At 36.9% G+C, this 14145-nt stretch overlaps 1 protein-coding gene across 1 annotated transcript in view; it reads right to left on the bottom strand.

Moving 5' to 3' along the window:
- The window catches only part of man2a1.S (mannosidase, alpha, class 2A, member 1 S homeolog), a 75200-nt gene that overhangs the window by 22082 nt on the left and 38973 nt on the right, over positions 1-14145 (bottom strand). The window contains exons 9-13 of the mRNA XM_041580444.1: positions 12005-12204; positions 8504-8689; positions 2734-2848; positions 1877-1944; positions 353-518 (exon numbers count right to left, since the gene is read on the bottom strand). Of these exons, the coding sequence (XP_041436378.1) occupies positions 353-518; positions 1877-1944; positions 2734-2848; positions 8504-8689; positions 12005-12204 (735 nt within the window). The remainder of the gene's footprint in view (positions 1-352; positions 519-1876; positions 1945-2733; positions 2849-8503; positions 8690-12004; positions 12205-14145) is intronic.

Raw genomic sequence — 14145 nt, forward strand, 5'->3', positions numbered from 1 at the left:
TGGCCAGCCTTTCCTCATAAATGAGATTTTCCATATTCTTCGTCAGTTAATCACTCTTCTTTCAAATCTCTGTTTCATTAATATTCAGCACTGGATGACAAAACTACACTGCATAGTCTAGATAGGACCTAACCAATACTTGTAAAAGGAAAGAATAAACCTCTCCTTCCTGTGAATATATTTCCTTTTTAATAAAGGATAATATAATATGGAAAATGTAAAGTAAAATATAATGAACTGGGGACTGCATACCAAATATCATCAATTGCAAAAACAGTAAGCAATAATATTTGCCATGGGATTACTAATAAGAGAAGCCTTGGAATTATTTTTTAAGTTTAGTATATTGTACCTGGTACATGTCCTGTACTGGAGCCGAATCCCCATTCCAGACTGCACTAATTTGAGCTTTCACAGCTTTTCCGGATGCACTGATAACTTTGACTTTAGATGAACTTACATACACTGATACCACTGAATATCGTTCCTGTTCCGTAGGGTTATAAACTGTTAGGTACCTGTAATAAACAAAATATAAAATATTTTCTCCATGTGCATAATGAATTCAGCTTAGTTGCCAAAAGTTCCCAACACTAGGGGGGTTTAGTAATTAAAGTTTTTTTGTAGAAAAATACCTCTAATTTTTCATGATTTATTAAAGCCCAATGTGATAAAAAAGTACTTCATCTCAGACCTGCCGAGGTCATGTACAAGTCAATGGCAGATGTATTGGAAGATATCATGATCTGAGCTCGGTTTCGTTCAATAATCATGGTTTACAGGCGATAATCCAAAAAAGTTGCAGTATTTGGGTGTCAAGTCCGAAAAAGGGTTTTATTGAGTCTTTTACCGCACAAGAAATTTTCATGAAAATGTATTGATAAATGGGGGGAGGGTTGGACATCCATGTGGATTTGGTCTGAGTGGTTTTCATAAAGTAGAGAGAACATTTCGGATTTTGATAAATTTTTATTCTAGATGTCGGAAGTTTGACCGTGCTTTCTGACCATCTTGGCATGTGTGGACTTCATGGTTCGATTTGAATATATCACTCCAATCCTTACAGATCTTGGTTGAACTGTCCAAATATTCAAACTTAATTTGCAAATACACCTCGTTAGAGTGTGGATGGTACAATAGCAGATAAGGAAGTCAAGAGCTGCAGCTGCTCTTCAACTTTAAGGTCTGAATGTTTGGGCTGATAAACATAAAAATGCTAATTGTTCATTCCTGTATGGCTTTTCTGTTTGTGAGGTAACCAGACATAGAAATGTACAGTAAATACAACTAAATGCATCTTTACTAGTGCCAAAGGATCAAGTTCAACAGCAATGCAGTGTTTGCATTTGTAAATAGGGCCTAATTAAGAAGGTGGAAGATTTCTCAAAATGTGAGTTTCATTCTGATGGGATTTTTAAAAGCATATTTATAATATGTTCTATGTTCATGTATGTATGAACTTTCATACACGGATAAATAATACAGAAATACCCACCCACTCTCTATTAATTCCTATGGAATTTTTAAAAGTATAAACTTTGCTTCACAGACCTAAACAACAACAGCAAACAATGACCAATGAAATCACAAAGTTGTAAATTAAATTAAACTCTTATTAAACCCTGTGTAAAACTTTCTGATAACCAACTCACTTATGGGGGAAACTGCCTGATAAAAAATATACTTTTGATAATATTAGATATCTAAAATCTTAATCTATAATCTAAAATTCTATAAATAAAGGGATATAAAACTGTAAATTAGGACTGTGTGTTTGCATACAAACAGCTGGCCTGTACAGAAACACCAGATTCGTACCAAAACTAATTTACATTTTCCTTTAGCTTGTTGAAGAAGAAAGCATCTATTCACTCACCTGGGATTCTCAGTGATCTTTATAACAGTTTTCTGAGGTAATGAGTCTTGTGATGGTTGCACATCATCCTTTAGCATAAGATTAAAATATTAGAATAGACAAACAAAGCTGCCGTACAGTAAGAGTTTGTAGAATTTTGGAAATAAATGATGGATTTTACTGTATTTTAGATCGAATTCCCTTATCAGCCATTTTGAAATAAATATACATATATTTTTGGCAGGTCAGATGGTGTTTTGCACCATTTTTTACAGTAGCCCAGGCGAATGAGCTTACACTAAACGGGTAGGGGGGCATATTTTCTCCTGCATCCCCAATAACTTAAAAATCAAGAAGTAGATGTGATCATTCTTTAGGAATCCTTTTTATTTTGGTGAGGGCCAGGCCCAGTATGGAAGGCATTGATGCAGTTTAAATGCATATAAAGGTTGGGTTTGTAAACATTTTTATGGTAGACCGAAATAGGATTTGAGAGGTTAAGATTTACTGGACTATGCAATCTCTTGAAAAAATGCACACATAATTTGTACATTATTTTCATTGTATAACATGCACATATATCTTATATGCTGAAAAAATTTGTTTAAATAAGCAAGGCGTGGAGCTCAGTATTACAGAAATGCTATCACTTGTATCACGTGACTAATTAAAACTTGTGTATTAGTAATATTGTATACCCTCATTTAAAACATGCAGATATTACATGTCACCTTGCAGTTCCAAGGAACTCGAAACATGCACTCAGCCTGCAGCCTTGCTGACTATTATCCTTATCATTTACAATGGTGGGTACATTAATACCAGTATTAATTTGGTTTAATTATGGTTTACAGTTAAGACAATGCCATATAGCTTACCATGCTGAAGAAAGGAGCTGATGGATTGTAGGTATATGTATTTTTATCCTTCAGAACAAGCACATGTGCTGCATCTATTATCACCCTCTTTAAACTCATAAGGGAGTGGAAAAGCCTGCAGAAATAAAATGTCTTCAATTTAAAAGTAATTATTTTTTAAATATTTCATTCCAAATAATTAAAAAAAAAAAAAAAAAGCACAGAATTATCAGAGCTGCACAACTGAATGAAAAAGACTGCAATGCTGTGCGCGCTCGCACCACGACTAGTGCGTGTTCTAAGTTCTGACTCTTGCCAATCATACCTGGCATCTTTGCATTTCGTTAGGGGTGGGGGATATTTATTCAGAGGCAAATTCGCAGAAGGTACAGAGGTAGAAATGTAGTGTTTGTACTGAAAGCGCAGTTTAAAAAAAAGTTCCCTCGGCACAACATAGCACTCAATACAGTGCAGTTACACTAATGCGCTTTCATTTTCTTGCCGCACCCCCAGCCCCCGCACTGCGCTGCCCCGCTGGAGCAGTGTAGGCAGCGTGGGGAGAAGAAGGCAAATCTGGCAATTTGCAACAAGGACTTTTCACTTCAGCAGCCTCTGCGGGCAGACGAGAAAATGTCAGGGCGGCAGGTGCTGGGCATGGCTGCAGCTCTCTCCTGGAGGCGGAGCCGGGCTTGTCGAGCAGCAAGGCAAGAAACTGCAAGGCGTGGAGGAAAAAAAAAAAGTCAGGGTGAGACGGAGGAGCAATACTGTGAATGGTGTGGAGCAACTGGCAGGCAATGGCGACGTCGGCTGGAGGATACATGTCTGTGTATCGCTTAGAAGTGCTGCCCCATCTTGCCGGCAGAGCAGATCGGCGGGGGGAGATAGCCAGGGAGGAGAAATCAACTGCTGCAGGATGGATGGTCGCCCTTTCTCAAGAAGAACGGAAGTGGAGTTTCAGTAAGTTATTTTTTAATAAAGGCTTTACAATTTAAAAGTTTAATTTGTGTTGGTGTTTATTTTTTGATGTTTACTAATGAATTTTTGTAAAAAAAAAAACTTGATGTTACTGGTCCTTTAAAGAGATACTGACACCAGAAAATAACTTTTTTATATCCAACATAACATCGTCTTTGAATGCAATTCATAATTATGCCATAAAAATATTTTGCCTGATGCTTTTACATTACCTTTTTTACCCCCATGTTCCTCTATAAGGGGGCTGCCATAATTGTTCAGCAGTAGTCCGTTAGCATTAGAAACTCTAACTGACAGGTTAAGAAGGGACAGCCAGGTCGGCAAAACAGGTTTAGGAACTTCATGTAACAATTACTTACAAAAGCATAACGATCAGAAAATAACATCAACATGTCCCCAAAAAGGGGCGGGGGCAGGCAGAAGTCTATAAATTCCAGTGCCAGAAGCCGGCAGTACTAGGTCACGGGTGAGGAGAGCAGGAAAAGAGCTCGACCTGCACCCGCCCGCGACCCGAAGGTTTTGTGCAGGAGTCGGCCCGAACCCGCCCAACACGTGGGTAATCCTGCCGGTCCCGTGGGTTTTGGGTCGCCCTGCACATCACTATCCCATAGACTCCATTTTATCCAAATAATTAAAATTTTTAAAAATGATTTCCTTTTTCTCTGTAATAATAAAACAGTAGCTTGTACTTGATCCAAACTAAGATATAATTAATCCTTACTGGAAGCAAAACCAGCCTATTCGTTTTTTTAATGGGGAACTCCGGCTTCCAAACCAAAATTTGATAAAGAGTCCCATATAACACACAGAAAACCCTAAAATGTCCATCACAGTTACCAGTTTCTTCAAAAAGTATGAATAAATGCCATTTTCTATGCTGAAATCCAGCTGTAACAGTTCTTCTCTTTCTGCATCATTTGAAATCCTGGCAGGAAACGAGAGACTAAAACACTGATGCAACAAATTGTAACAAACTTCTCCGCAGCTTACAGACAGCATGCAGGAACTACATAACCACAATGCATTGCACTGTGATGTTCCTTTCCTTATTGAAATCATGTGTGCAGAGAATTGTGGGGTTTGGAGGACAGATGGCTGTTGATACAAAGTAACAGTAGTCAGCCAGCTCAGCAAAGTATTTCCCGAGAGATCAGCAGGGGGCTAGGCTTACGGAACTGTCAGAAACCATTAAAAATCATGTATATTTTTTAAATGATGTGTATTACAAAGTTGTTTGAAATTATCTTTACTTACTTAGTTTTTGTGGAGTTCCCCTTTAATCTTTAAATAATTTTCTCATAGACTTAAGGTATGAAGATCCAAATTACAGAAAGATCTGTTATCCAGAAACCCCCAGGTTCCTAGCATTCTAGATAACAGATCCCATACCTGTATCATAAACAGGAACACACACAAACAAATTTTTTAAACAGAAATCTTATTAACCAAACACTTGCCATTGCTTTCATAGAATGATGCTCTCTCTTTATCTCTATATCTGAAACACTGCCCTTCTCTACTCTCTAAGCTTCAAGGGCCAGCATATTAATGCTAATGTATAATTAAACAGATTAAACCGATTTCAATACCAGTATATTCTGTGTATTTTGTGCACATTTACTACATCTCAGTGTCACCTGGATGTACCTGAAGATTTTCAAAGCCGGGCTAGATTGGTGTAAAATGCAGGAAAATGTTAAATAAAGGAAATATATTGTATATAGGTGGAACCACAAAGAAAAGATGTACCCCTTATCCTAGGTCACCCAACATCTGCTATGGCTTCAAGTTTTTAACTACCATAAGGGGAAGCCAGGTGACCTGTTGCACTTCCCATTCAATCTGAGAGGATAACCAAAATAAAAACACTGATTTCCAAAATATGATGTCAGAAGACTTGCGCAGGTTAAAAAAAAAACATAATTTTAGTCCAGTCAAAGCAGAGGATTAAGTGATCATCAGCCCTGAAGTATTAGTTTTAAAATGACATAAAACTGGTGATTTGCCCCAGCCATAAAAACATTACTAAGATGCATGCCTTCAAAGACTTTTTGTTTATACTATGCCTTCTTGTTCATCCAAAGGAAAAAAAATAGGGACAATTTACAACAATATTGCTTAAATGACAAGCAACAGACCCTTTCATGATTATATGGCCAGCAAATGTCTGCATCCTTTTGGGGCTTGAAAGAAGGGGGCAGCCCAAAATGTACATTTCTGGAAAAAGAAAGAATATAACACAGCACTGCTAGATACATGAATTTACAACCAATATCAAACATACTATATGTATAGTAGTATACTACTATAGGAATCCAAGCTCCAGCCAAGGAACACGACTTTAAATTCCAGACACACACAATGACTACAAAGAGAAGCCTAATTTATATTAGGTATTTGTCTTTATAATATATGTTTATTATCTATTACTTTTTACATCCTGTATGCTTAGTAAAGGGATCCTGTCATCGGAAAACATGTATCAGTTAATAAAGAGCAAACAGATTTTTTTATATTCAATTTTAAAATCTGACATGGGTCTAGTCAATTTCCCAGCTGCCCCTGGTCATGTGACTTGTGCCTTCACTTTAAGAGAGAAATGCTTTCTGGCAGGCTGCTGTTTTTCCTTTTCAATGTAATTGAAGGAGTCTCAGTGGGACATGAGTTTTTACTATTGAGTGTTGTTCTTAGATCTTCCAGGCAGCGGTTATCTTGTGCTAGGGAGCTGTTATCTGGTTATCTTCCCATTTTTCTTTTGTTTGGCTGCTGGGGGGGGGGGAGGAAGGGGGTGATATCACTCCTAACTTGCAGTACAGCAGTAAAGAGTGATTGTCTATCAGAGCACAAGTCACATGACTTGGGGCAGCTGGGAAATTGACAATATGTCTAGCCCCATGTCAGATTTCAAAATTGAATATAAAAAAAATCTGTTTGCTCTTTTGAGAAATGGATTTCAGTGCAGAATTTTGTTGGAGCAGCACTATTAACTGATTCATTTTGAAAAAAAAAAAAAAAAAAATGTTTTCCCATGACAATATCCCTTTAGTAAAACAACAACTTGGGGTTTGCATTTACCTCTCACTCCTGACATCCAAACATCAACTCTGCCAGCATTCAAAATGTAATCAATCTCAGAATGATGCTACAATTAGAATAGAATTTGTTTTCTGTGCGACCTTGAGCCAAGTCAGAATGCATTTACATTTGACTCACTTAAGCAAAAGGTACTGGAATATGTTCAGTAATACTAACACTGCCAAACTGTGCAAATGTAAATTTTAGCAAAAAACATTTTCAGCCATTTAATATGCTAGGGCTCAATTATCACCACTAGATATAGAAATGGATGTTAAAATAGAGCTGCCCTATTAAAGTGCCAACCACAAACATGCTTGCCCCTATATGTGCTTTTATACTTGACAATGTGATAGCTACCTAGTTTTGCTTGCTATAATGCATAAAGCGCAAAACACAATAGGGAGCACGTGCTGATGCAAGGAAGCCCTGTACTATACATCTGCATTAAACAGTAAGTATAAAGGTCCCTTTTTGTGTTGTGCTGCAAATCTGCTCAGCAGATAGCTCTTTGTTGTGATCTAAAACTTCCTGCATCTCCCAACCACTGAAGAGCTGGAAAGTAATATGTAGATAGCTTGTAATTAAAATCTTTGCATATTTAGCTTTCTGTGTAGCGTAAATGTGAGATTTCCTATGTGTATATACTTTTTTAGGCTAACTGAAGGGCAAAACATTAAATGCATATAGCCTTCATTGCTATTTATCTTGCTTGTCCTGGGCCAGACAAAGATGAAAGGCTTATCTAAAAATATCCTTTAGAGTAAGGGCACACGGGCAGATTCGGGGAGATTAGTCATCCCAGCAACAAATCTCCTCTTCTTCAGGGCGTCCATCTCCCCAAACTGCTTTCCTGCCGGCAATAATGAAAAATCGCCAGCGGGATGGCACTCACGGCACTTCGTTTTCTGAAGTCGCCCAAAGTTGCCTCACAAGGAAACTTCGGAAAACAAAGTGCATCCATATAAGTGGATGCTACAGCGCTGAAGTGTTGCACAGCTACAGTTATTTATACATGGGATTTTTTTTATTAAAGGAGAAGGAAAGGTACCGAAGCAGTTTATTGTCAATAGATTAGCCACAATAGTACAAGTTATAGCACTATTTATTCTTTAGAATGCTTTACCATACCTGAGTAAACAGCTCTAGAAGCTGTTTGTTTAGGATAGCAGCTGCCATATTCACTTGGTGTGACATCACATCCGGGCTGAGTTTCCCTGCTCAGTCATCCTCCCTGCAGATTACAGCAGGGAGGAGGGTGGGAGAGAGGAGCAAACTGAGCATGCTCAAGCCCTAGCCCTTCAGGTTTATGCTGAAAACAGGAAGTCTGATACAGAAGTCCATGTATACACAATAGAAGGAAAGAAATGCAGTGTTTCTTTTGAGAGAGGACTCAGAGCAGCATTACTTTGAGGGTTTACTGGTGTATTTATATAGACTTTTCTGATAAAGCTTACTTAATTTTAGCCTTTACTTCTCCTTTAAAGGATGAGTGTCACCAAAGAAGAAAACAATTAATTTAATATACTATATATTTCCAGAGCAATATTAGGCATTACATTTGTAAGTAGCAGAAACACATGGCACTATCCCATTATCTTACACTTGAAACGCTTGCAAATTCCTGTCGGACAAAAATTCTGTACATTGTGTTTTGTGTTTCTGTACCAGCCCAAGGCAACCACAGCCCTTAAAGGGATACTGTCATGGGTATATAAATAACAGCGAATAAATAAATTACCTTGTTCCATAATCAACAACCACCCAGTCCTTAGCTGTTCCTGTGATAGCATCATGATGCTGGAAAAGTCCCAAATTCCTCCTGGCCTCAGTGAGTAGTTTGTAATGTTCAACCGATGGAAAACTTTGAAGTTTGTCAAATTTGTTCATTTGCACAAGTGTTAAAGAGTAAAGGATTTCTGCAGCTCTGTAATTAAAAAAGGAAGAACAAAATCTAACATGAAATATCAAACCATTTACTTTACATATGGCAGAACCGCAACATTTGAGAACATATTAAGAGGCCAGCATTTTCAAGAAGACAAATGAAGATTCTTTCCTAATCTAATTTGTTATGGTTTATCGCACTATATGCACTTCATTATACAGGTATTGGAATCAGTTATCCGGGAACCCGTTATCCAGAAATCTCCGAATTACGTTATGGCCATATCCCATAGACTCCATTTTAGACATCCAAATAATCCAATTTTTTTAAAAAATAATTTCCCTTTGCTCTGTAATAAAAAAACAACAATAGCTTGTACTAGATCTAAACTAAGATATAATTAATCCTTATGGGAAGCACAACCAGTCTATTGGGTTTATTTAATGTTTGCTTGATTTTCTAGTAGACTTATGGTATGAAAATCCAAATTACGGAAAGATCCATTATCTGGAAAACCCCAGGTCCCGAGCATTATGGGGAAACTGGTTAAGGTTCTAAAATGCAAAGTTTATTACTAATGTGTATGTTATGAGGACACCATATTGTACAGTTATACATATATAGCAAATTGCACATTTATAATTGTGGTCCTAAAGCTATTATTTTTACCTCATTGCAGTGAGTGAAATAATTGAACTGATATAATTTATGTACGAACCTATGCACAATACATATATACAGGCCATACACCAGATATTGGTAATATTAGTGCCAAACACACTGCTATGCATAGCAACAGTAAATTATATTTTAATTACTTTAAAACACTTATTTCTTGGAGTTACTGTTACTTTTCTATAAAGGAGTAATTTACGGCCACAATGTAGCTTTTTTCTCTCTAAATTTCAGCAACCTTGCGCTTGCCAAGAGGAGTTACACCTCACGCAAATGCGGCTGATGCGTTTAGATTAACTTCATTGTAAAGCTATTTCAGCGCTATAACATTGGAACTTTGTGTGGCATCATTTGGCATGCAAGTGACACGAGTGCCCTATTCTTTCAGACTAACACAGGGCACTGTAGGTACCCTGTAGCTAATGTCTGGTTTGGAGGTGGTAGTAGCTCCAGGGTTCCAACGCATCAATACGTGGCAACTGCGCTTGAGGGTAGAAAGGACCGAGTGCCTCCAAGTGCAAATTATTGCACCATTATTTGGAATAATATGTGTAACTTACTATGGGGAAATGTATTCAACCACAAAGGTAGAAGTGGAATGACCCCTATTATTCATTTCGCTTTTAGTGAGAGAATGTGATTGTAAAATGTATGGAGAAGAATGAACAGCAGCAGATATGAACTCCCTCCTGCATTGTGAGTAACTGACTAATGCTGGTACTGCTGGTAGCTGCAATGAGTAATGCTACTTTTTACATAACTTCCACCACCAAACTTTGTCCCTTTGACTATGGTTTCTACGAGATGCAAGTAGTTTAAAATAATGGTGCAACTTAAGCAATAAAAGTGATAAATGAGACTACGTTACAAATGATATGATTTTGATTACCCTTTTTAATGCAGACCTTTGTAACTGATTGAAGCAAAATATTTGCATAAGGATAGCAGTACATCACTACTAGTAAATACTACTAGTAAAGCTGGTCATACTTGAAAAAATTTGCTCTTTTGGCAAGGTCACAAGATGAGCTGATTTTCCCAATATGGCCACATTGTGGGCATGAAAATCCTGGTCAAATACTGTGCTTGCCGAAACCATGCTCTGGCCTTCTTTTAGGACTGTCCAGTCCAGTTTTTGGCAAGGTTATTAAAGGGATTGTTCACCTTCCACTACTTTTTTCCGTTCAGTTGGTTTCAGATAATTCACCAGAAATAAAGACTTTTTTCCAAATACTTTCCATTTTCTATTTGCAACCATTTTTTCTAATATTGAAGTTTAAAGGTTCATTTTTCACCTTCTTATGTCTTTCTAAAGCAGCTCTAGGAGGGAGGGGGGTCCACTGAATCTGTAAACTGTCCTAAACTAATACATTAAAAAGCAGATTTATTAAGGTTCAAATTGAAAATTCAAATTCAAATTTTCAAGTTGGATTTTTGGTGAAAACTCACAAATTCGAGTTGGGAGTAGTCCAAACTCAAATTAGAAATTTATCATACCTGGACCCTTGGAACAACTCAAATTCAATTTTTATCCACCTAAAACCTGCTGAGTTCATGTAGAAGCAAATGGCAGAGTTCAGTGACCCATTTGAAGATGATAATTAGCCTTCCTGACATTTAAGAGAAAAAACTCAATTCGAGTTTAGTCGAATTTGATTAGAATTCGATTTGCGTTTTTGGGTTGGAAATATTCCTTCGAGTTTTAGAAGTTCGAGTTTTTTCTTAAACAAGGTACAAGAATTTTGAGGTCATTCAAGTTTAGTCGAGGTTAAAAAAACTAACATTCAACCTTTGATAAATCAGCCCCTAAGTGGATACATTTGTTATTTTTGTCCCTGTTGAGCAGAATCCCTGATTTTCATTAAAGGCAGCTGTTAGAATTGATGCAATGGTTGCTAATATACCACAGATGTACCTGAGAATGTATCCACTAAATGTAGCAAACTATAACTGCTACAATTAAATGTAACAATTCTGAATCTGCACGTGAATTACTAAACTTCCAGACTGAAACAGCTGGTACAGGAACATTAAGGGGCATATTTATCAAGGGTCGGATTTCGAATTGAGCAAAGTTCGAAATTCGAATTAAAAAAAAACAACCAAAATTAAGTCAAAGGTTTTTTTCGATCGAATAGGTCCGTATTCGTCCAAATTCGAATCGTACGAATCGAAGGAATAGCACATTCGATCAAATTTGATTTGAAGTATTCCCAAAAAAACCTTAAATTTAAAAAGTCCACCAATTGACTCAATAGGTTTTAGGAGGTCCCCCATAGGCTTAAACAGCAATTTGACAGGTTTTCTGAAAACAACTGGAATGAAAAAAAGTGTTTGGAAGGTGAACAACCCCTTATAATCATACATAACATAAAAAGGCTATGGCCACTACAATTACACATTTCCACTCAGTGGACTGTATAGTTGGGTTCCTCTAGAACAAATAAAAAGTTAAGAAAATATATTTAACTCCAACTTTACATTAAATATATATCAAGTCCTTTTCCCCCTGACCGATACAGATTTAGAAGGGTCTTCACATTCTCTGTTTCAGTAGTAATTCTATGCTACTTTCTTCATTTTTAAAGACACTGTGCTGACAGACAAACAGTTTTATTTGCATACATTTCATATGTATTTTCGTGAATTTTCAGTCAAATATAAAATGAATAAACTTGCCTCAGATGAGATTCCATGACTCTTTCAAGCCGTTTATAGAAAGGACGAGAAGTAAAATAACCACTCCAGTAGTGATCATCTCTGTCTGCGTAGGTAAAGAAATCTCCGCTTAAAACTGGAAATGATTGACTATTGGGATCATCAACATTGCCAGCTTTCCGTAGAGCTTTAAAATAATCAGAGATTGTCCCAAATTGTGCCTGGGGGGAAAAAAGTAATCACTTAAATATTGAAATTGAATTTAAAAATCCCTGATTCTGGGATGACGGGATTGAATAGGCAGTAGTCTGGAAACACTGCTACTGGGCCTCTCATATCTGTTTGTGACCGTAAAAATGTTTATTGTAAGCAATCGGGTCCAAGGTATTATTGTTTCATTAACATCTGCAGCAGTCATTTCACCAGGATACTTAGTTACTATGTACAAATAATATCACTAAATGAAAACTACATACTAAGGCATATGTAGTGGTCAATAGAATAAATAATAAAATAATAAAAAAAGAAATAATAATAAATACTGATGTAAATTGTACTTTAAAAGGGAATTATTGCTGCAATTAAAAATCTATCAAAAACTAGTGAATGTTTACCCGAGCTGACACATTTTCCCCATATAGTTTAAGATTTTCTAAGTGTGCTCCTACAACCAGCAGCAAACAGCACAAGTAGGATAAATAGGCACTGGTTTCTACCAGGTAAAAATTGTTAGGAGAGGAAAAATTATGCTTTCTATCAATTGCAAAATGAGTCAGCTGTATGGAATGCTACCGACCAAACAGCATGGCTACATTGGGTTTTTTTTTGCAAATATAAAAAGATGGTCACAAAATTAACATGAACATTTTAAGCCTTTAAAGACACACGGTGAACACTAAAAAACACATATATTGCATTTATATGAATTTTTAGCAATACAGCTAAAAAGTATGTTTAGTACACTCTTTTTTCTGGCAGTTATGCGATTCAAGTTTTACTGGCCATAATTCACATTAACACCAAAGAAAATGTATTTTAGGGAGATATCACCTGCAGGCAGCGCAGATTTACTTCATTCAACAAATGTGTGTCATAACCCTTAAGGGCAGTGGCAAATGGGACATTTTGTCACATTCTAGATATCTCATTCCGTGCAGGCAAAAGTACCTGAAAATACTCACTATGGGGCAGATTTATCAAAGTGTGAATTTAGATCTCACCACAGAAAAACTTTCTATGCATTCCTATGGGATTTTTAAAAGCATATTCATGAAATGGTGAACTCAAATTTTGATTTATCTGCCCCTACATAAACAAATGAATATAAAAATCATTGCTTGTATAATTGTGCATAAATTTGGAAGGAACCATTTTCACTCAACAGTTGTTTATATACTTTATCATTTAGTTTGGTTTCTCAACCTAACTTTTTTCTGATGGCAAATACTATACTTGTGCGTTGAGTAAACTTCGAATAATCTGCCCGAAATGCCTTCCCACCAGCTAGAATGTAAATTTACGTCAGGATGGCACTCAAAGTGCGTGGTTTTCCGAAGTCGTCCGAAGTTTCCTCAAGAAGCAACTTTGGAAAACGAAGCGATTCAAGTGCCATTACGCTGGTGATTTACATTCTAGCCGGTGGGAAGGCAGTTCGGGCCGAAGAAGAGGAGATTTGTCGCCTGGCGGCTAATCTCCCCGAATCTGAGCGTGTGTCTCTGCCCTAACTGGCTGATTCACAAATTAGCAAATTGCAATACACTAGTGACAAAAAGTAGTTGTTTAAAGAAATAAAAAGCTGGCCAAAAACTTAGAATTGCACTCATTTGGAAAGGTTTTTGCCAGATATTTCCCAGATACCTTGAGCTGGGCAATATTGGGCTGATATGATCTTTTGACCCTGAGCCAAACAAACAGATCACATTGATAATGGTATTGCAGTGGAGGACATCATACACCGCTTTTATCTGCCCATGTACGGCTGGCTACCTTTGGGTTGAGGAAGCACACATATGAAAACATTTTAATGAACACCTATTTTTTATTTATTTTATTGTAAAACAATTATTAAGCACCGACTACATTTTAGAAAATGAACAATAGTATACAATAGTGACAGTTCGCCTTTGATGCTGGAGTAAACAGCTTAGAAACAGGGACATTGT

This window comes from Xenopus laevis, chromosome 1S (genome assembly GCF_017654675.1).
Source record: "Xenopus laevis strain J_2021 chromosome 1S, Xenopus_laevis_v10.1, whole genome shotgun sequence".
NCBI lineage: Eukaryota > Metazoa > Chordata > Amphibia > Anura > Pipidae > Xenopus > Xenopus laevis.